Below are 23,878 nucleotides of genomic sequence, written 5' to 3'. Positions count from 1 at the left end.
ACCACGTCATAAGCTTACCATTTGTGTCTCAGGTGGACTCAAAGCCAAACGGTCCATAAACACACATGACTCTGAGGTTTGCACTGACAACAAACCTAATCTTTGCACAATGCCTTTTATCGTCTAACTTCATGTAGGGATGATTGAGAAATACAGTCGCCTCTGACTATATCACAGATTTAGTACACCACAGACTTTTTTTGTTGTTCAACTGTCTTCTCCTGTAAAGTAACATCATTAGCTAAACGAATATATAGCCTAACATTGCTAATTATAACGAATTCCAATCCATAACAGGTGGTATTGACAATTCCGAGCTTACATCACAGGTCAAAATAGCGGTCTTATGCTGCATTCGAGGATGGTTTGAAGTCAGATTTGTCCAACTCGGCGTGTCCCTGTTCCGCCCTCAAAGCGTTTGAGGCCAATGGAAGTAACAAAGATGGCTGATTCCTGTTAACGCGGTCATCCCAAATCACATAGTGTCACGTAAACATGCCGTCTTGTATTTACACGAACGCTTTGAGGTCGGAACTGACGCAATTCGAGTAGGATATATCGATTTTTTTCCTACTTTGCTTGAAAGCAGCATATTTTTCGGTGACAAGACGCTCTAAGCACATTGAAAAGCGTTGAACTTTGGATCGTTGTCATTTTTTTTTTTTTTGAAAATGTGATAAAATTATGTTTGACAATTTATAACAATATATCTGTTTTGTATGCTAGTCACCGGCAAAAGCAACACAATGCATCGTGGAAATGAAGCGTTGCTTTGAGGAAATGTCAGAAATGCCCAAATCATTTGAATTCTCAATAGATTGAGGAAGGATGGCGTTCTTTCAATCGTTTTGTTAAAAATATGGTAATAAAATAAAAGTACATGTAGCACATCTGCCGATAGCTTCAACAAACACCGTCACTGTACACCACAATGGCCAGGAACTAGCTGGTTAATTTGGGATTTTGTCCATTGTGGGAGTTAAGGCATTAGGATATACTGTATGAAGGGATTACAGAACCGGTTCAGTTTAAAAAACAAACAAAAAAACTGGCATTTCATAAAAATAAGTGCTAAGGGATGTTACACCATACTGCCATTAAAATCAATTATTAGAGCAGCTTTTTCAGACCAGGTTGATTGTCTACAGGGCTAAACTTAATAGTATAAACAAAAGTATTTGGACACACTTCTTAATTGATAAGGGGGTGTGCTAGACCTCTTGAGCCACAAAAATCTTAATCAGAAAGACTTGCATGCAAATGACCCTGACTTCAACCCCACTGAACATTATTGTTATTTCCAACCAGCTATATTTTTTCCCATCCTGATGCTCACTATGTGCCAATACATTTACTGTGCAATCACTCTTTTCTTTAGAGGTCATATCATTAAGTAATCCTTTTTGTTGTCGTTGTAAATGCATGCAAAAATATAACATGTCGAAACCTTCCTTCCAAGTTGCAAGACTAAAATAGACATGCCCACATCTCGCATCCGATATGCTCTGCCGCCTGCACATGCATGCACGTACACTACTGTACTCTGCTGTTGTCCACTGAAATGAACAGGAACGGCTCCTCCCACTCTGCCTTTTTTTTTTCTTTTCTTTTTTTACACCCTCCTTTTCCTCATGCTCACCCCTCTGGCTCCTCTGCAGCAGCAGGTGTTATTCTAACCTGAAGATTTTTCAGGCTGCAATTAGTATTATGTGCAGCGTTCTAACAGCAGGGGCCACTAGTGGCGTGTGATGAGAGGAGAAATCACGCCTCAGTAACACGTGGGAGATTACTCAAATATGCCCCCCCACCCCTCCCCTTCCTAACCACACACACAAACACCCCCTTATACCCCCATGGCTGCTGCGCTGTTCTCTACCCCAATAAAGCAAGATGCATTTGCATGATCTTTTTATTTCATTTTTATTTACACTTTGGGTTCCAATGAAGGGAGGAGTGGGGGAGGAGGAGGAGGAGGAGGAGGGGGGCTTTGACCTTGCACAGTGTGGTCCTTAAACATGTGCAAAACATTGCAATCACACACACGCCCCGACAACAGGTCATCAACGCACACGCTTCTCACGGTAGGCACGATGCACACTTGCTACATTACATAATGAGAGCCCCACACACACTTTGTGGTGCCAGCGCGGTGTCAAAAGGACGCTGAGGAGGATGCACGCGCGCCCCTCCTCGGAGTCCTGTCGTTGGTGAAACACCTTGAAAGTGTCACCCACACACACACACACGCGCACACACCGGCTTACCTTTGCTATTGTTCTCCTCCCTGTTGAGATACATGGCTCTTGGAGTTGGCGGCACAGGCGATGGTAGAGGTGGTGGTGATGGTGGAGGTGGTGATGTCGAGCTCGCAGCGGTGTCAGTGTACTCCTCAACTCCTCCTCCGGTGTAGTTGGAGCTGTTTTATTGTTTTGCTCCTGCACAGCCTCTCTCTCGCTCTCTCTCTCTCTCCGTGTGTGTCTCCTCCTAAGAGTCAGAGTGTGTAGGTACAGGCTGCTGGATACTCTCACTCACTCACTCACTCCCCCTCCTCCTCCTCCTCCTCCTCCTCCTTCTTCTTCTGACTCCCTCCCTCCCTCCTAATAAGCAGTTTCTGGCTTTGGTGGCTCACATGACAAAATAGAAAAGGTTGTTTTTTTTCCTTCCACAACTGCATGTGGATTTTGTTCACTACATGGGTGCATGGCAAAATTGCTATTGCATTGGATTGGTTTCCAAATAAAAACCAAAATAAAAACTAAGACAGCTCTATTTTCGATGGACAGCAGCCGTGCGCTCAGGCGTAAAAACAAGCGCATCTTGATTTCAAGCCTCCTTTAGCATGTTTGGGCTAACAGCGCCTGACAATTTGGTGGCAGAAAGTAGTCAAATTTTTACACCAGCTAAAAGCAGGTCTAAGTTGTGGCAGACCTCAGTCTTTAGGGGGCACATGAAACTCATGTAAGGGGCCAATTGGGTGCGTTCGGGAATCCACTCTGATTAAAAACACAAGACTGTGAATACCCTATTTCCGTAGACAAGCGCCTCTGCACTCAGCGTAAAAACTGGGGCATCTTTATGTTCATGTCTAGTTTTAGAATCTCTTAGACTGGGTATTCCAGCCAGACAAAGGGCGTTTTCTATTACACACCCACGCAAGATAATTGGTCCAGCCGATAAATCGGTTTATCTCTAGTATGTATCTTCTATTTATTCCTTCTTGCTCAAGGGCACCTTGAAACAGAATTTTTTTTGCTTTTATCGCTGCCGCAAACTTGAGGTACGTGTGCATTTCTCTCAACTTTTTATCCCTCAATTTAGCACATCTAAAGAGTGTGGGAAAAATATAATATAGCTAATATTTAAGTAGCACTAAGGAACTTTTCAACCTTAATAAAATATTTTCATAACTCTTCTGATGAAACATCGACTTAAAACTATTTGGATGGTGCTTTTGCCAATGCCTGAGGGGATCTGTATCAATTATACTGGCACTAAGCAACTTTGAGAAGGATGGTAGGAACACTGCCACACAAAAAAAATACAAACTACTTTATGGCATAGGTCACTCCCCCTTTATCCATTTGTTACAAAGACGGGAAGTCAATTTCAATGTTGACGCATGAAAAAAACAACGCAATGCGCTTGTCCTCATGGGAAATGTGGTCTTCCTTCAGGCATAACATTAACGCTTTTGTCCAATTTACAAGAGTGATACAGAAAACTTTGAGCCTAGCTTCGAGCCTAGCTTATCCCCCAATCTCCATCTCCAACATGGTGGACTAACAATATGATTCAGATTTGTTTTTGTTTTTTTGTGTGTGTGGTAAAATATTTTTTTATTTGTGTGTGTGTGTGGGGGGGGGGGGGGGGGTACACCTTTCAGCCAGAATTAAAAGACAGAAGTTTTAGGATTTCACTATTTCACAAAGGTCTGTCAAGAAAAAACATTTTCAACAAAAAAATTAATAAATTCAATTTTGTAACAGTATATCAGGTGGTGTGCACCAATAATCTTGGTAAATATAAGCATTTTTAATATATTCACCAGCTAGGTAAGCTAACAGGTAAGGTAAGCCGCCTCTATGTCTTCTTCTACTACACTTTCTCTGTATTTTCCAGTATTCAGAATGCCATGTGGCACCATGCTGCCAACCACAGGTCAGTCTTGGTACTACGTTGTTTTTGTTTTTTTTACCCATCATGTGGGCTGTCTCTCACATTCTAAAAATCTGTTAAACTGTTCAAAATCGGTATGCGTATATCGCCCACTTTAGCAGACATTGCTTCATTTGGTCAAGTGTTAGATAAACCTGCAACACAGCACAATGACACTGATTGGGAAACGAAAGGTGGCACCCATCTGGTCCACCTATTGCTGCATATCAATATCCCATCTTTCCACAGATGGTGGTCAGATGGCCTTGTAGAAGAAACCTTGCAGCTCTTTATTAGGCTGGACCTCAAATAAAAAGATCTCAACGTGTAATCAGCAATGTAGTTTGCCTCAACTTTGATGCAAGGTAACACGGTTGCTAATATTTTAGCGCATGCAAGTGGCCACACTGTGAGTAGAGAAGGCCACCACTGATTTAATCCCACAATAAAACCGTCAGAAGGCCATTTAAAGACAATCGTTTCATTATATTTCGTACATTTGTTCCTCTTCTTCACACAGGCCAATCTGTAAAAGACCTTCTGGGAAATGGCACAGCAGATGGACTCAAACCGAAAAAAGATTTGTTAAACCCTCACACGCCAGCATCTCTTTATTGGCAGTTAGCGCGGGTTAAAAATAGGTTTATGATAAATGCATGATATTAGAGCGATTTTAATGGTGTCGGGTGGCTGTGCGCGCGTGTGCGTAAATTGCATCTTCGTCCTCACGAGCTAATATTGCATTCAATCTTGCGCTTCTCTTGCTGATATTGCGGATTACGATTCAATAGGATATGAGCGTATCTGCACTGTATAGATGCAAAGGCTTAGATGTAGTGGCGATGGCTCCACTAACAGTAAGCCGGCGCTCTGTCAACAGAGACGGGGAAGGTCGTTTGCATGCAGCGTCCCGCGGTGATTTCCGTTTGATAACGCTTTGTTTTGCGCCACTCGCTGTGCCGTTACACTGACAATCTCTGGCCATTTGTTATGTGAATCCTCTGCAGACTTATTTGAACCCAAGCTCCCCTTCCTGCATTTTTATGTGTGAGACGCCTGTCACTGATGTCCCCACTGCTATCTTTATTGAAAGTACCTTCTGCTCCCCCTTAAAAAAATACTGATTCCCATTGATTTAGTGACCTACTGTTTGTATGTAGTTAGTTTCAATTCATTTTCAGGATGTCTCTCTTAGTTTTTATTAGTTTTTGTTATTTCAAAAATGCTTAGTTTTAGTTTTTGTTCATTTTAGTATTAGTTTTCGTTTTTAAGAAAAAGTGTATTGCTTGTGTGCAAAATTTAATAAATGCCATGGTAAGGTCAAACAAGTAACGCACTTCTTACCTAACATTGCGTTTTGACAGAATTAAATGAAAAAGCAGGCAAGGCGAGCCATTGGAGCCAAAAGTCAAACACGCAAAATTGTCAGCTCGGAGCGACGTCACTTTAAAGGTGCATTCAAGGATCTTTTGTGGCTGCGTCTTCCGGGTGGATTATCTAAACGATCGGTTCTCGATGCCGTCAATCAAGCTGCTATAATGACGTCGTGCTGCGCATGCGCACTTCTAGTGTTTGTAGCATGTAGCCGCTTAGCTTCTGATTCAGCCATTCATCGTTATAGCTCCACCAATCTTACCGCATACTTTGAAAATGGCAAGAATACATCCGTCCATGAAGTGAGGCCGGCTGCAGAGACTGCTGAAGATGAAGATGAGCTCGCACATTTCGGACATTTGATGTATCAAATGTCGGGATTTACTTGAAAAAATCTAGTAAAGAGTTCCTCCTTGTCAAATTTACTTAGAATTCATCAACCTTAACTAGGATTTTTCTAGTAAATATCACTCCCCCATTTTTAGAGTGTAGGCATTTCTCCCCCGAATGAGCACGAGAGCTGGTAAGATGGTCTTTCGCATGCGCATTTTTCAAAAACTGACAAACGGACGTTTGGCTTCTACTTTTCAAGAAGATCCTTGAATACACCTTGAAGGTGATTTTCTATTGGCTGGGGCCAATTGCGGTCAATTCTGGAACTAACAAATTTTGACAGCAACTGTACAGAGGGGCATTTTGAGTGGACTGGAAACTATATTCTGTCAGTTAAATCTGGAGTCTGTTGGTTCAAGGTCCATTAAAATTGGGGAGCCACTGTTATGGCATTGTGACATTATCTCAGTCAAGGGCAGGCACTCGCTGACACAGATTTGTGAACAACATTTGAGAGAAATAGGTCTATTGTTGTACGTTGAAAAAGGCGTAGATGTTTGAGTTCAGCTCGTGAAAAATGGGTGTAAAAACATCATGTTGCATTTATATATTTTTGCTCCATATACTACCTTTGCTCCATCTTCTCTCCTCTCTTCTTGATCGAAAGCAGAGAGGTTAATAATAGTGGGCAGCGCAATCTTAAGTCATGTCACATGAAAAGGGATTTAGCGCCTGCTGTTCAATTTTTATATTGTCCAAGTTTCTCTCATTGTGTTAACCTGGCTCATCTCATGTGGCGACACTGCAGAAAGCCGGATGAAAAGACACTCTCAAAGATGAAAGCCCTCTATAGCTGAGAACACAAATATGCGGCACTGTACGTGTGCGTTGTTATATGAAGGTGCTCGCTTGTAATTATTCAGCAGGGTGCCTCGAAATTGCACCCCTGGAAACTAATGCTCTGAAGCGTAATGTTGAATATGGTGCAAACAGCGGGGGATTAATAATGTATCACCTTCTGCCATAACATCACTTCTGCTAAAATGTGCAGGAACCACGCTGGATGGTTTCACTGACCCCAAAAACAGTAGGTGCAACAACAACAAAATCGACATGGAAAAACACATTTTTCAATAATCTCAGCATTAAACTGTGTTTTCTAGTGGAACCTGCAGGGATCACGAACATAGTCGCTGCTGGATGCTTATGATAGCGGGATGACGAGCAGGATGGGAAGCTCAGCATACACCTGTAGTGCAAATAAGAGCCATGCCACTTCCCTATTTTTTCCTCAAGCTGGCTTGCAGCACTCTACTGACACCTGGTGGCTATTTGAGGAATACACCATACACCATTCAAATATTTACTAGTAAGACATACATTTAAAATAGAAGTCATTTGGTACGTACAGATTCAATTTACAATGGCACCGTGGGACAACCAAGGACGGCCTCCTGTATCTAGGCTGTTAATGCCTTGTTTGTATCATGATCATCATTAGACTATAGAGACAACTGGTCATGAAACCATATAAATGTATCATTGCCAAGGGTCTAAAGTCATAGTACTTTTGGCATATACTTTGGTTTTAAGCTCAGTTTTCTTCACATTTTTTTTTTATAGTAAATACTTTTTAGACCAAATGTGTAATATTGGATAATAGGCACAAACCTAATGATCTCTCACAGCACACTGGTTGGGAATTTGCGACAAAATCCACCATCATGTCTGAAAATGATATACAAAAACACAATATACTGTAACTATGTGTGGCATTACAGAGAGAGACATTTGACATATTTGAGGATGAATAGTTGAATACCATTCGCAACAAAACTATACACTGGCCTCCATAATTATTGGCACCGCTGATGTTATGTGCAATGCCCTTTTGCCAACAAAACAGCACCTAATCTTCTATCGTGTTTCACAAAATGGGAAAATACAGAAAGAGGGATCTTCAACCATTCCTCTTTGCACATTCTCTCTTAATCATCCAGCAACCTGGGTCATCTCCTCTGCATTCTCCTCTTTAGCCCCCTCCATGGGTTGAGGTCCGGGAACTGTGATTGCCATGGGAAGAGCTTGATTCTTTGTCTGATAAACCATTTATACAATTTTCAGTATACAAATAGGCTTATGCAATAAAAAATAAATTTATTTTAAGGCTTTTAACAGATCTTAAACAGGAGTGCCAATAATTAAAGTTGTGCTTGAAAGTTAATATATCCTTGGGGCAAAAAACTTATGAGCACAATTGTACATGTACAAAAAGCTAAACGTCGCATAATGACACACAAATGTTATGAATTGTCACCAAAATCCACAAACTCATGTCAACTTCAATCTCTGAAAATATCAAAACAATGGCCAAATTATTTTGGATTTTTATGGGCATTAAGCTTTTTTTCTCACCATAATGTACTCATAAGTTTACATGACCAAAAGGGTATGTAAACTTTCGAGCACAACTGTAAATTAAACTTTTATCTTCCAATACATCACCTCCAAACCTTTTACACAACACATTGTAGCAGTTCACAATCAATATTCGCATCCTAAAATGACAAAAGCATAAAAATGTTAAGTTACGCCTTACTCACCATAGACGCTTATTATTTACTGACAAAATCCCATCTTCTTTTGCTCCTCAGCTAGCTAGTGTTGGTAGACCGAGCTAGCAAGTTTTTGCTGCTCCTGAAATGCCCCCCTCCCCCCCAAAACTTTTTTGATGGGTGAAAATAACTGTGTTGCTTAGCCGACCTATCCTCACAATGTCCAGTTTTTCTTGAAAAGTCCATCTTGAATGTGTTTTTTAATCGTGTCTGATATGGGGTCGATGCCACGGACTTCAGACTTCCGGGTATTACACATCAGCGCCGTTTCCGGCTACTGCTGGACGCATTACCCCCCCCCCCCCCCCCCCGAAATTTAATATAGCATTACAATAATAGTTTTTATTCTATGTTATTAAAAAATATATTTAAAGCACAACAGCAGAATTTTCTACATCAGGATTTCTGATACCATACTATTTGATTATTTGCAGTTTTATAATAGAAAACTAGTTTTAAACAGAGGTGAGGTCGATTTATGGTGGGGTTTTTTTACATTCCATATAATTAACCTGTGCTGCTTATATGTTCTCAAATCATTTTGGTGGCACATAACATTAATATTGTTACTCCTTTGTTAAAATACGACCATACATTCCCACTGATTTGTGCTCTACAAACACGCAGAAAGTATGCACGTGACTTTGACCATTCACAACCCAGATGGTCGTCGGTGACGGTGCACACCATCTGGGTTGTGTACGACACAATCAAATAAATCACTGCCAGTCAAGAGAAGAATCCCAAAGCACTCCCTCTATGGTGGCAGTGGAATTCAACTCTGCTCATTTTATTTATACATGTTATTTTTTGACACATTTTATCACGTGGGGAAAATAAACATCTGCTGAACTGTATCTCGCTATCCTTTGGTTACATGAAGTCTGAGTAAAAGATTGCATATTGCACGTATAGGCAAAGGATGTGTGGTCTACTCGTGGCACATTTATGGAGGGTGTGGTGTACTTGAGTGAATGGTCATCCATTTACTGTTCCCTGTGATTGACTGGTCACTAGTCCAGGCTGTTGTGTGCCTCTCTCTCTCTCTCAAAGTCAGCTGAGATACTTCAGCTTCTCCTTGACCCTGAATGAGTGATAGAAAATGGATGGCTTGAATTTCAAGCAACCGTGAGCTGCTTGCAAGTGGGTGTGAATTATTGGTTCGTGTTCGATGCTGGTGCACATTCACATGCTCTTTCCCTTCTGAAAAAAACCCCCAAAAAAACGAAGGACACAATAACAGAGGGAGAAAGCTGCAGGACCTTGAAAGCATCTCCAGAGATGTGTGTAAAAACAAACATGACCCTGATTGATTTAGGGACAGTCAGTTTATTGAACAGCAAATTGTGACAGGAAACACTTTTTCTTTTTTTATCATGGCATCATAAACAATGCATAGGACACGTGTCAATCACCGCACATGAAGATAAACATCCTCTATGTCATGGAGGTAATATTGTGTGGGTGGATTAGTAGGGATTGTTGTTGTTTTTAAAGTGCTGTGTAATGCACATTTCCTCCGAGAGGAAGTGAACACAGGTCATGAGAAGGGCTCAGACCCCAAAAAGTTGCGAAGGTCCCGTTATTGTGACGCTGACATTGACAAGTTTATTTTTGTTTTTAGTGTGTGCCACTTCTCTACTTATTGCATAATCAGCGAGCTGGTTTTGTGTGCGTGTGTAAGTTTTAGGTGAATGTGTAAAGCAATCAACTTTGGATAAATTATTCACTAAATAATACATCTTATAATATCTAAGTTACATTCTTATATCTGATTCATTTAGAATTAGTAGGCAATATATATTCTGTGGATAACTGCTCATAGTGCACACCTTTACATGGATCTCTTCATGTGGTCTCAACCCGGCATATAGAAACACTTCTATCATTTCAAATGAACTGAAATATATTTCACGCCGTCTACTCTGAACACCCTTTGCAGCCGTCAGTAATCAAAGTGTGCCTTAGTCTTTCTTTGTGCTTTCTTCGGCGTAAACCTCGGGCTCTATTTTTGTGACTGGCATAAATCCTGCGAGTGGCGTTTTTCTGCACAACCGGTGATTTGTAATGCCCGGCCGATAGGGTTTGTATTTTTTTTTTAGGCTGATGCGATGACCGATTAATTGGCGGAGTAATTTAAAAAAAAAAAATCGCTGTGCTGACCAGTAGAATGATTTAACAAATGCAATATAATGATTAAGAAAATGTAATGAATTAGACCAGCTGGCTACCCTGTTCCGGTGTTCGATCGATGATCTGCCACCAAATTGTAACTCATTTTCAACATTTTGCGCAGATGTGCCATCTACCAAAATAGAGCCCTTGGTTTGGTACAACTCCTTTTTGCACGGGGAGAGGAGGGATGGCACGCGAGTGTGACAGACAGACAGAAGCAAAGAGGACCACTACACATCAGCTACAACACTACACTGTCCGGACACGCGCACTCACGTAACCAAATTCACAAGGTCAGCAATAATTCATGGCATAAGTAAAGCTTCATGACTTGCACAACATCGTCAAAGCTAAAAAAAAAATTATTAAAAAAAAAACAGGGAAAGGTTTAAAAAATAATCATCAACGACAATCAAACAAAATAGGCATGATCACAGGAACGTCAGACGCGAGGTGAAAACAGCAGCTGGAATGTTGAGAGAAGCGTAACGTAACGTTTACAATGATGAGCTTACGCAATTTTTTTCCTGTGGCTCAGCTGTTACAGTCATTACGGCCAGAGGTGCCGGGCGACCTTATGGCTTTCGCTGACAACTGCCTGCTTGCGTTTCAGTCGCTTTCATTAGTGGCGTTTCCATCGTAGCGCGGCCGCTTAATAGAGGAAGCGCCGGTCAAAAAGACTTACAGTCTCAAGTCAGCGGGTCTCTGTTGGCCTCATCCAGGGTACACTTTATTTCAGGGGGGGGGTCAAAGGCTATTCGCTTGAAGCTTATTATAGTCCTATCACCATTATATGGTGCTTCATTTGGTCCCAATGGACAACAGTGAGCTCTGTGAGACCTATGGAAAGCCTTTGAGCATTTATTCAATATCCTCGATGTCCAGCTTAAGGTCCATGTACAAGTATGCTGTTTGTCCTCACATTTCATTGCACCCATGGCACGACTAGTGGAATGAGTACAGTGGAAGTAAAAAAATAAATGAGAAGTCTGCACAAACCTGTTGAAATGCCAGTTTTTTAAGACCAAGATAAATCATTTCAAAATGTTCACACCATTACCTCATTCACTGCCATTGACGGCTATAGACGTCAAAAATTAATTAGAACTATTTCTATTAGTTTCACATTTTTTACCACTTTTGTTAACAAGAGTATGAAAACCTAGAGATTTTTTTTTTTTACTTTTGATATAAAATGTGTGATTAATCTTGAGTTTACATGATTAAGTAATTTCAATCTAGTTTTTTTTAAATTGTACATTTAGTTTTGTACATAAAATTAGTGATTAATCACGAGTTAACTAGTGAATTAATTAATTACGATTAAAAACTTTAATCGTCTGACGCCCCAAATTTTTTATATTTTCTTTTTCTTTAATTCATTCACTGCCGTTGACAGCTATAAACGTCAAAAATTCATTTGAACTATTTCTATTAGTTTAACATTTTTTTCCACTCTTGTGAACAAAAGTAAAAACCTAGAATTTTTTTATTGTACATTTAGAACATATAAAATTTGTGATTAATCGTGAGTTAACAAGTGAAGTCATGTGATTAATTACAATTAAAAACATTTAATCGCCTCTTGCCCCTAATTATTATTATTTTATTTTTTTTATGAATTTATGGCAGTGAATGAGTTCATAGCAATTTTTCTTTAATAGCAACGTTTAGTTGGTCTCATCACTCATGTAGTTGGCCCTCGTCATTCCACTAGTGAGGACAAAGAGTGTACTAGTCGAACCACTAGTCGATGCATATCAAGGTTATCGAACAAATGCTCAACCAGCTTTCAGTGAGACCTGCAGACTTGAACAAACGCTACGAAGTAATGACACCTCCAAGCAGGCGCGTTCCCGATTGCATATCCCCAACTGGCATGCTGCGTGTAAGCAAAAATGAGAAATTGTTGCATTCCTTCATCATAACACAAAATCACCACACTATGGGGAGGGAGAGGTAGGTGTGCAAATAAGCCATCATGTACAAAACAAACAATACATCCTAAAGCAGAGACTTGATATCGTCTGCATATGCACAATATAATTAAGGTGGACACGTCAACAACACATACAAACATACAGTGCCATACCACCCATAGAAAGGAACATTGATAAATAGTTCTTACTCCCACAGATGAGTACACATTAAAAAGTTGCATCAGATATATCTGCAGTGCAACAATACAGCAAAGTGGGCGCGAGAGTGGAATGTGATTGGATTAAAAAGACGTCAAAGTCACCTTGATCTCCGGTTAGATAAACCAATGGCAGGGCTTTGGAGGTGCGATGCAAATGAGATATGACGGGGCTGCTTTCCATTGCAGCTTAAAGCAAACAAGAACATTGACTGACAAGTATGTTTGGTAAACAAAACAAACATTGTTTTTTCGATTTCGTATTTCATGATAAATGTTTGTCATTAGCTCTTTGGGCCCTGACAGTTAATTCAAGTTCAGATACGTTTCATACGTCAACAACCGCTGAATTGTTCTGTAAACAATGATTTTAAAACTGCTTTCCACGATAAGTGACTACACTGTTTTCTCGCTTGTACAATATATTCTCATGATCGTATCCCCAGAAGGATTTTTGAGACCAGGTGAACAGTAGAGTCACTGTGGATGCATTGGATGGAATCTGATCATCTTAAATTAAAAACAACAACATAAAAAGCCAACAGAGGTAAATGAAAGTCATCTTATGGTTTAAGGATTGTGGCTTCTCACATGTGCTGGTATCACATCAACACTTTTCCTGAACTACACTGCTTAAAAAATGATAAAGGGAACACATTCTTATCCCAGCGTACACATGAGGGTCGATATCAACCTGCAAGCCATAACATAACGATTGAGAATCAGTTTTCCCTATTGTTGTGCAAATCGGACATTGGCCCAGTTTCCAGCGCGCTCATTACGAGTAAGATGCATGAGGCCTTATCTGCGGCCCACACAAGTTGCTCAGGCAGATCTCTCCAGAATGACACATGCATAATCGCCACGGCCAGAAGGTATGCTGTGTAACCAGCCTAATCGAGAGTGCGGAGGAGATACCAGGACACAGACAAGTACACCAATGTCGGTAGCGCTGCCAGAATCTAATAGAAGCAGGACGTTTATGTGCATGTTTACGGACCTGCATCCAGGCACATGGAGGCCATATACGTTACCAAGACACACAACTTGGATTTGGATGAGCCTTTGAGCAAGAAATTTGAATTGAGTTTGCAATTTTCAGCCATTTTCACTGAAGCAGCCCCCTTCGCTCCCAGCTGTTTGACTGATTTTTGCAAGGCCCACAGAATATTCTGTTCTATTGCTATAAAAAAAACATGGAGCCTACCAAAAGAAAGATTAGAGTCTCTTCTTTATCAGGAAAATTTGCAGCAATTAGCATTAGAATATATCTAAGTTTCATCATTATTCACAAACACTGGGGAAAAGAGTTTGTTGCAACATGGCCCTGGCTGATCTCTTATACACTGCTGCCACCTGCTGGCAGCTTTTTGTAATAACTACCACTATAACTACTTGAAGCAATCTCTTCAGGTCAGAAGCTGCATCAAAGCCTGCTGTATGCTCTAGCATAAAAAAACGTCTTCTTTTTTTTTTTTTTTACGTAGGAGCAAATGAGATAATAATAGTATGAAATCCAACATAAATATTTTACACTGGAATATTTAATTAATCCAGTGTTCCCTTTACATTTTTCAGCAGTGTGTTTTGAGACAAGAGTATATCCTGAATAGCATTGTCTCAATATGTGTGCTTCTAATTAAGGTAAGTGCATTATTCTATTTCTATTGTGTCACGAGTCTATTTGATTTGGAGATGAGCACTGTTTTAAATAATCAGGTAAGAAGACCTTGCAAACCTGCAGCAACCAAGGGCAGTCAGCCTACCTTGAAATTTCCACAATCATAATATAAAACCACTTATTTTGTAATTACAAATCCAGCCTCCTCCCAAACCCAAGCTCGCACTTTGTGGCTCGCTATCAGGATTGACACGTGCCGACACGGGCGGCTTGGCAGCAAAACGGAGGCTCCCTCCTGCATGATTTAAACATTCAAGACGATAAATTTGAAACAAAATGTAGCACATAATCATTAAAAATACAAACAAAGAGGTCTTTAAGAATGAGATGACTCCTCACGAAGGTGGCGGTGTGATGTGATCTGGGCAGGAAAGGCAGACAAGGATGTGCTTCCTAGTTGTCCCTTTTGGGCAAGAAGCTGAGGATGTACTCGCCCACGCCCAAGAAGTAGATCACCTGGGCGATGCCAAAGAGCGGCGCAATCACCAAGGCTCGACAGTAGGCCCCTTTCAAGAAGGCTGATGGGCCCTCATTCCGCAAGATTTTCCTAGAAAGCCCACGACGACAACGCATTATACAATCTGGAGTGCAAGTCATGTCGTGCGCGGCGTAAAAGACACAATGAGGTCACCTGATGCAGTCAGTCACTCCGTTGTATGTGTCCTCTGTGCTCCCCCGGTTCAAAGACTGAAGTCTCGTCTTTATCACTGCAGCACACAAGAGTTCGGGTCAGAATATCGGGACGGCTCACGTCGCATCAATAACGCTCACACGCTCGCGACTCACCGTCCACCGGGTTGACTGCAACGGCCGCCGTGCTTCCTGCTAAGCAGCCCGATAAGAAGGACACGTAAAAAGGTGCGGGTCCCTCTGCACCTCGCTTCCCAAAGTTGTTCAGGTTAGCAAAAAGAGGGAAGTAGATGATGGAGAATGGAACGTCCCTAAGGCGCAGAAAGACGATGTGAAATGCTTTTTTATTACCAAAACTTTCGACGCCGCGCCAGCTTTGTTTTACCTGAGCAATGTGGCGCCAAGGCCCTTGTATAATCCAGCAATTCCCTTTTCCCTCAGTAATTGTCTGGTGATCTGCATTGCAGTTTGCGACTTGGCTTCCACGGTGCCTGCTGGCACGGACTCTGGCATCAGCTTCCTCTGAGCCGCTAAGCAGCACAGGAAAAAAACATTATGAGAGAAAATCATTGTGATGATAGGAAAAATCTGGTTGAAATTATTTGTGGGGTTCTTCAGTACGTATGAAAGGGAAAGTCGCTTTCTAGTCTAGGATCGGATGAGGGGCGATAACTTAAAGCTTTTAGTTAAACGTGCTAATTTGGACCCTGGGATTCATTTTCTCAGTAATAGTATAGTGCTGTTTTAGAATAAACATTTTTAACTTGCGCTAACTGACAATTAAAATAAAATTGCAAAGCTCAATTGTCCTTTGTTTGTGGTTTGGATGTACTCTAAGACCAGACAATGGACAACCTCAATGCCCACTGCTCAATCTAAAATGATATGTTTAACGGCTGGCTAAACAATGGAAGCTACATGCATGTCTAAGAAGTTGGTCACCAGCCAATTGCAGAGCACACACAAAAAAATATATATTTTGGGTTCAAAATCTCACTTGCTGTGTGAATTTCCAGGATATCCCTGTGCTTGCAAGGTTTATCGGTGGGTACTCCAGCTTCCTCTCACATTCCAAAAACATCCATGCTAATAGAAGACTAAATTGTCCACAAGTACTCTTGCCAAAAGTCAGCTGGGATAAACTTCAACTCACCCAGATCCCTAATGAGGACAGACACTAAAGAAAATGGACGAATGAACGGCTGGATCATCATTATTATAATAATGATAATAATTTAACAAGTTAGCAAAGTGGGAAAAAAAAAAAGGTTCCAGAATAATTTTCTGCAGTTAACATTTTTCAATACATAGCCTTTATGAAACAAAGATGGATGTTGTTGTTGCAGTCTCCTCAAAAGACCACACGGGGTCACTATTTATCCAATTTATGCATCTACAACAGCCACGTAACAATTTGATTTCCTTACCAATACGTCCAGCATCTTGGAGCTGAATTTTCAACATCTCCATAGGAGTGGTGACAATAACCTATATATAAAAAATGACAAACACACAGTTTATATGTAAAAACTTTTTTTTTTTTTTTTTACAAAATGTCCACTCTTTGCTTTGAACCTCACTGTACTTGTAGTGTATGCCCAAAAAAAGTGTGCTTTGCATTCAAGTTTTAACTTACCATTAACTAAATCATGTCAGCCCTTATTGTCTTTGTCATCCAAACAGGAGTAATCAGTTAACTGGATTAAAGGTGAGATGGTCATGTTAGCCGCTACAATCTTAATCCAAGGTTAGCTACATTTAATCTAATCATGTTCTTCATGTTTGAAGCCTTTGCCCTCAATGACGACGGGCATTTGGTTTTGAGTCACTCAATAAACATGGCCAACCAAAGCAGAGCTCACTTATCACCTGGAAACAACATTTCACATTCCAAACCTAATAACAAGCTTCAAAAGCAGTTACATATGGTGCGGGCTAATTGTTCCTGCAGGCAAAAAGACAAATGAGGGAGAGATTTGGTGTTCTACAGCCACCGTCAGCGCTCAAGGCGGCAGCAGTTCCAGATGGCAAACAGCAGGATGCTATCCAAGCGCCACCTCAATTACTCACCTGGCAGGTGCCTGCACCGCACCCAGCCAGCATCTCTTTGAGCAAAGTGAGTTTTCTGGAGACAAAATAAGCAAATAAATAAACTGGTTTTAAGGCATGGAGTTCTGTGGCAGTGTGAATGTAAGAGTCAAGTTTTCTTTCTGTCATCAAAAACAGCGACTGCGACTCTTTGTCTGCCGTTTCAACAGGCCAGACACGCATGAGGATAAATAATTGACAAGCCGCTGGGTCAGCCAAGTCAATCATTCATCAGCTTGAATGTATGTCACACAAAGATGGCGACATCTTATCTCAAGGGGGGGGACAGGCAATGAATAGCCATAGCCTAAGGCACATAACTGCTAGTGAATACGATATGTGACGTAGGATTAGACGAGATGACTAAATTAAGTAACTCTATACTACAAACTGTTGCCATGCAATGTTTGGCACCTCAGTGATGATGAAAGAACAGCGCAGGTACTAATGTGTCACGTTACATGCTTGTAAACGCAATAATCACTGTGTGAATGAGAAGCGTCCCTCACCCATCCTTGGAGAGGTGATGCCTGAAGAGGTCATTGGCGGCCAATTTGATGGCTTTCTCTGGTGTGACCAGTGTTAAATTCACCGCCGCTCCTGGGGAGGAAGAAGTGGCAAAGCGTAAATGATAGCACAGGAAGAAAGAAGAAGAGGAAGTAAGGGGCGAACATTGTTTTTCCAAATTCAGCGGAACCTCTACATTTAAATACCACTAATGTTGTACAAATTGGAATTCAAACATACTTTACAGGTAGCATATGTAAAAAAATTAATGCAAATTGGCTTTTGGCTTGTTCAGGTGCATCTCAATAAATTTTAATATCTTAGATAGGATTTTAAAAGTGAATCTCACATTATATATGCTCATTAGGCGCGTAGCAAGGACAAACACAAATGAACATGAAAAAGAGCCTCTCCATGCTTTGCTTTTTTCGTTGCAGGTACATACGTCATAAAAAATACAATTAATATCTTTATAAACTACATGATATGCTGTTTTGGTACTGCTTTACAGCCCACTGCATTTGGCTTCTTCATTTTTATTGTCAAAGCTCATGTTAAACGACACAGCATTTCTGATTGTCCATAACATTTGCAACATTGCAGCACAGTTCATCTGCGATTCATCATCACAGCAAAACTATTGGACGATGATCCGACACTCCCAAAAAATTGTTGTATAACTCCGCACACCACTTGTGAGCAAAGCATCGGAAACACTCATTCTTACCTAATTTCTACATTTGAATAATCCAAATGATAAAAAAAAAAAAAGATTCATTAAATATTTCTCTAAGTGTTTAAGTTTAGTTTAGTTGTGTTGGCCATAAATATAAATTATTTTCTTTTTTTTAGGGGGTAGAAAGAAGTCAAGGTGTGTTGAATCAGCAAAATATAAAATTTTGGAGTTTTACTTCTTGAGTTGAACTACTGAAATAAATGAAGTTTTCCACAATATTGTAATACTTTGAGATGCACATATATAGCACTTTTCTACCTTCACCTACTGATGATGCAGGTTCAGGAGCAACAGGGGGCTCAGTATCTTGCTCTAGGACACTTCCACACCGTCACGGGAGGACTGAGGATTGAACGTGCCAATTTTTGGTTGGGAGACGACCACTCAACCACCTGAGCCATGGTTCTAAAGTTGCGCAAAATGTCAACATATTGCGAAAACCTAAACGTACTTCATGAAACACCGAGTGGTATTGTTTTTAGTCGTGTCTTCTATGACGGTTAAAAATGTTAACATGTGGCTTAAAAACATTACAAAATCAATAAAATCTCTAAATCAATCATTTAATTTAAACACAGGGATGAGCCGGGTCATTCGTAGACGAAGTTGAAAAAAAAATAAAAAGCAAAAATTGTGCATTTTATTCTCATATTTAATTATAATTCAAATTAATTTACCAATTATTTGAGCAAATACATACACAGCAAAATCAACAATGTTAATTCAACACTTACGGAGCTAAATTTAACACGTCAGAAGTGTTTAAAGACGCTTTTGAAAACGTTCATTGAGATGAAGAAATAACTCTAATGGTAAAGAATTGCGAGTTGAATGTGACTCTGTACCAGAGTTATTCAGTTAATATTAACATTTGTAGTGTTAACAAAAGTAACTCTTTTTGAAGTTCAATACTAGATGGTGGATTATTTTAATACTACATACATGTAAAATCAACACTGACTAGTGTTATTTTAACTCCTGTGTAAAAAAATGAACACTTTCAAAAGTGTTGTTTTAACTATATTTAGCAATAAAGACACTTTTGAAGTATTATATTTAGCTCTGTAGGTGTTGAATTAACAGTAATTTTGTCATTTAAAATACTGCCGTTTATTTCCCTAATGTTTTTGTTTAATCGTTAACAATGAATTAACAAAAATATTTAGTGAAATGAATGCATTAGAAATGTATTTGGATTAACCAATTTGAGGGACCAAAAAACAACAAATGAATGTGGGAGAACTTTTCTTGACATAAATGTTCACTGGGCATTCCACAAATTCTAAGTCAGCTGGGATAGGCTGGCTAACTCACCCATCATGACCCCAAATTTGCCAAGCATAATGCAAAAAAATGGATGGATGTTACAAGGGACACGATATCAGAAGTTGACCAGCACTCCGTGAATGGATTGCGTTTGACCTCAGAGGTTCCACTGTCATCAATGCATTTCATGTCCTCAGTCTCGTCTTGCTTTCCTAATCCTTATCTCATTTTCCCTAAACTTCCATACTCACCTCTGTACATCCCAAAGTATCCCTCTGACCGGATGGTCTTGATAAGGCAGTCTGACCTGAAACACAAAAAATAAACAACAGACGAGGAATGTTACACAAAAACGCTGATGTCGGGTCTTATGTGTAAAGATAAGACGTACATGCTGGTGTAAAGGCGAGATCCATGTTGCTGGTTTTGCAAGCGAGTCTTGGCCAAGTCGATGGGAAACACGCAGGTGACTCCAATTAGACCGGCGACACCCCCATTGATCAATTTGGCAGGCAAACTAGAAGGAGACGAAAACATGAATGAGCAAGATAAAAAACAAGGACAAAGTGCTGCGGTAATTATAGCGCAAGCTTACCTGATCTGCTTGTCAGCCATTTATATGAAGCCCTGCCTCCTCACTGTTGTGTCAATGTGTCTGTTAACTGTGAACGATGGGGGCAGTCGTGTTGTATATTTTGGTTGCCTCTTACAGAAGGGTCTTGCAGTTGAGTGGGATTATAAATAAATAGATTCTAAAAGAGGATTTTTAGTCTGCTTTGTCTTCTTGCAACTTGGTCAAGTTGGGGGATATCTGAAAGAAAACGTAGAGATTTCAGTAAAAAAGATTTGGAAACATGTTTTATAATTATGCTGATAACAAATATTGGCCGATTGTATTTCTCCATAACGTAAACTCCAACTACAAGAATCCAAAATATATAATGTGTCCCAATTTATTTTATTTATTTTTTACAATATTTCCCAGTTTGATAACTTAAAAGGGAAGACAACCCAAAAAGTTTCTTTACAACAATATGGCCTATGTAGCCCCACTAGTCCAAACATGGTATTTTCTAGGGGTGGGAATCTTTGAATGTCTCACGATTCGATTCGATTCCGATTTGTGGGTGTGCAATTCGATTCAGAATCGATTTTCGATTTAGAACGATTTTTGATTCAAAATGATTTGATTGACAATGATTTTTGCTTCAATTTATAGATGTGCAAGGAATTGTAATGATCTACTCCAGTAATGCTAATTATCGCACTACTCGTGGCACTTTTATCACTCAAAAGAACGGCTCCACGCTGCAAAAAAAACAACAACTAATTGTTGACGTCTATAGCCGTCAATGGCAGTGAATGAGTTAACAACGTTGTGTTTTAAAACATGTCCAGCTGAAAAAAGAAAAGAAACACTAAATATGTGTCATGCAGTTTGTGAGCCATACATAAGCAATTGGCTGACTGTCATCATGAATTCGCCACTGTGCCACTCAAACTGAAAACACAATTCAGACTCCAGGTGAAGATTGGGATCATAGTATTAATCCAGGCATAAACTGTCAAAATAAATTATCAATCGGAAACAAGCGAAGAGAACTTCATTAGACACTTATGTTGCCATTGTAAAGATGAATATGTGCTGCTATGCTGCCTGTGCATCTGTCCCACATGACCTTCACGTTTTGTGCACTATGTTCATACAAAGGAGGCCATGTTGTTGTACTCCTTTCAAACAAACATTTTTTAACGGACACATTTAAGAGGCCAGATGTTGCCACAAGATGTTCCCTATTTTTGACACTGTGCTTTCAGTGTGTGAAGATGCTTCCTCTTCCCACTCTCAATCTCCCCTCCCCCTGCATCCACCAATCACCGGCCACCTCCGCAGGAGACCAAAAACACACATAACCCCCCCCCCCCCCTCCACCTCCCCCCCTAGTAAAGCGCCTCAGTCACGAGTCACGACTCAGCTTTTCCCAATCCCAACCCTAGTGAGTGGTGAGTTTCTTTTGTGTACAGCCCACATTAGCAAATATCATTAGGCCGTCACGCTATACTTGGACAGATTGCACAAGGAGTGAGGATGTTTCCATTACAGATAACATGGGGGCACAGCTGTGATCTGGTGTGTTTTGCTTGGATAGCTTGAAGTAACCCCAGCCCCCGCTGGCCCCGCCTCTGACTGTGTGTGTATGTTGAGTTGGGGGGGGGGGGGGGGGGGGCGGGGTATGAGGTTGGGAAAAACGGTCTTTTTACTCAGTAACTAAACAACAGTCATGTTTGTTTTTTTTAACATGGTAAATATTTGCGAAGGAAAAAAACAAAACACACTTGTAATGTGTTTGCAGTGAATAACATAATCCGCCTCAAACGTCATCAGTGCTTCCCTGTGACCTTCACATTTGTGCTAAATTGTGGCGTGTTTGGAAAAGAACATAGCGTGTGTGTTTTTTCCCCTAGGATGAACCATGTGATATTTTGGTTTATTTAAGGGCAGCTTATCCAGGACAACGAAAAAGGTACGAAAAAGCTATAATAAAAAATAATGTTCACTTGTTAAATGTTTTTTCTTTATCATTGGTTGACTTAAAAAAACTTTTCATACTCATTTCGTGCAACAAAATGAATGATAGCATTGCAGCTGACAGGACAGAGTGAGGTGTTGTATTTTACCACCATGCTTGAAATTCATTAAGGTGACATAGCTTCAGGTGGCAAGTAAACAGATTAGCTCGTTCAACTATTTGCTGATGTGTTCGAGCCCAATTTGAATAATAATTTGGACAAACACCAGTTTCTCTCCATTTTGTGTTTTATTTGTGGAGCTTTATTTGATTTTGGCTTGCTGAATGTTTGTTTTGTTTTGTTTTACTTCCAATTTTTTTTTTAACGATTTAGGTCAGGGATGGGCAACTGGCCCCTTGATTGACTATTAAAAAACTTTTATTTATTTATTTTTTGGGGGGGGAGGTATTGAACATGTTTTCACTGCTAAAGTAGAACCTGAATATACTCGGCACCTGCAAATTTACTTTTTATTTATTTATTATTTTTTTCCTTCGTTTTTGGAGTGGGGGGTGGGGGTGGGAGGTTTATAAGCATTTGTTATAGAAAAATATATCCCAAAAAAATTCCTCTCTCTCTCCAGAGTTAAAAACTTTATTGGGTGTCTAATATACATGGATTTTTGTCGGCCCAGTCCATATACCTGCAAATAGAGGGGTTCTACTGTATAGTTTTAAGATGCAATATCATCATTCACCACTAGTTGGCAGACAAGGAGGCTTAGTTGCACTTGCACCATGTCTTATACTGCCCTATACTACAACATGAGGGGGCCTCTTAATTTTTGGCGGATTTGTAATGGCATGCAGGAAAATGCATTACCTCAATAATGTTACAATTTTGAGTGAGTTGATTTACAAACTAATAACAAAATTAGTTCTTGAACTCAATGTTGATTAGCTGTTCTGCAGTTTTGTGCTGACCTTGAATGGTATATATATATATTTTTTTATACAAGAGAGCCCTTTGCAGGAAAAAAAAGTAGTTTGCTTCAAAACTTGAGTTGTTGAATCATATATCTTTTTTAAATGAACTGAGAAATGCATTATGAAAAATGAAATATACTAAGAGCATGCATTTTGCACGTATTTTGTCCATATTTAAAATGGCATTCTTGTCATACATGTGGTTAGGAAGTGCATGGTCCTATGTGCCCATAAAAGTCTCCATAAACTATACAGTACTTCTGACTAGTACAATCTGAGCAGAATGACATTCTACGCACTTCCATGAGTCATCCCAAAAAAACGGAACATTTCCCGTTTATTTAGCCATGCCCGCAGCTCAACTTGTCCAATGTATTCTATCGCCACACCATTCCACGCTGTCGCATCAGTACGTTACTTATTTGGCCTGCAGTCTTTTTGCCAGGCTGTGCTGTCATGACAATCAGAGTCTGTGCGAATGAGACAAGTGGCCTCAGTGTGCAGCGTCTGCACAGTGCTATCACTCGCCGACCAAATCCTAGAGGAATTCCGAGGCTTGAATTACTTCCCACTGGACTCAACCCAACTACAGTACAGTTTGGCGTAACTATGGATAAAGGTGCACTGAGGCCAGGTGGGGACAAAGGCCCACCATGTCCAAAAGAATTAAAAATAATAAAAATA

The 23,878-nt window shown here is 40.2% G+C and overlaps 3 protein-coding genes and 1 long non-coding RNA gene across 4 annotated transcripts in view; 1 reads left to right on the top strand and 3 right to left on the bottom strand.

Annotated features, from left to right (window-relative positions):
* syt7a (synaptotagmin VIIa) overlaps positions 1-8,706 on the bottom strand; it is a 111,389-nt gene extending 102,683 nt beyond the window's left edge. The window contains exons 1-3 of the mRNA XM_086073749.1: positions 8,466-8,706; positions 7,534-7,590; positions 2,265-2,484 (exon numbers count right to left, since the gene is read on the bottom strand). Coding sequence (XP_085929875.1) covers positions 2,265-2,298 — 34 coding nt within the window. The 5' untranslated portion in view covers positions 2,299-2,484; positions 7,534-7,590; positions 8,466-8,706. The remainder of the gene's footprint in view (positions 1-2,264; positions 2,485-7,533; positions 7,591-8,465) is intronic.
* Positions 8,707-9,837: 1,131 nt separating this feature from the next.
* slc25a22a (solute carrier family 25 member 22a) lies at positions 9,838-20,440 on the bottom strand. Its single transcript, XM_086073014.1, has 10 exons — positions 20,293-20,440; positions 20,089-20,214; positions 19,949-20,004; positions 17,698-17,788; positions 17,171-17,225; positions 16,528-16,588; positions 15,486-15,630; positions 15,257-15,411; positions 15,102-15,177; positions 9,838-15,017 (listed from the first exon to the last, which is right to left on the bottom strand). The coding sequence occupies exons 1-10, from the start codon at positions 20,310-20,312 to the stop codon at positions 14,864-14,866; spliced, it is 939 nt and encodes a 312-aa protein (XP_085929140.1). The 5' UTR covers positions 20,313-20,440; the 3' UTR covers positions 9,838-14,863.
* pidd1 (p53-induced death domain protein 1) overlaps positions 20,367-23,878 on the bottom strand; it is a 19,798-nt gene continuing 16,286 nt past the window's right edge. Inside the window, exon 16 of the mRNA XM_086073012.1 lies at positions 20,367-20,508. The gene's annotated coding sequence lies outside the window, so the exon portion shown is untranslated. The remainder of the gene's footprint in view (positions 20,509-23,878) is intronic.
* LOC147175275 (uncharacterized) overlaps positions 22,132-23,878 on the top strand; it is a 16,826-nt gene continuing 15,079 nt past the window's right edge. Inside the window, exon 1 of the long non-coding RNA XR_015094548.1 lies at positions 22,132-22,222. This is a non-coding gene — a long non-coding RNA (uncharacterized LOC147175275). The remainder of the gene's footprint in view (positions 22,223-23,878) is intronic.

This window comes from Leptonotus elevatus, chromosome 4 (genome assembly GCF_054856555.1).
Source record: "Leptonotus elevatus isolate MCC_2025b chromosome 4, RoL_Lele_1.0, whole genome shotgun sequence".
Classification (NCBI taxonomy): Eukaryota; Metazoa; Chordata; class Actinopteri; order Syngnathiformes; family Syngnathidae; genus Leptonotus; species Leptonotus elevatus.
This window is presented reverse-complemented; position numbering and strand designations above follow the sequence as displayed.

Coding starts and splice junctions, on each gene's coding strand:
- slc25a22a (XM_086073014.1), bottom strand. CDS start 20,312: ATGGCTGACAAGCAGATCAG. Junction 15,178..15,256: donor TGCAGTCAACCCGGTGGACG/GTGAGTCGCGAG, acceptor TGTGTGCTGCAG/TGATAAAGACGAGACTTCAG. Junction 15,018..15,101: donor GGAGTGACTGACTGCATCAG/GTGACCTCATTG, acceptor TGGGCTTTCTAG/GAAAATCTTGCGGAATGAGG.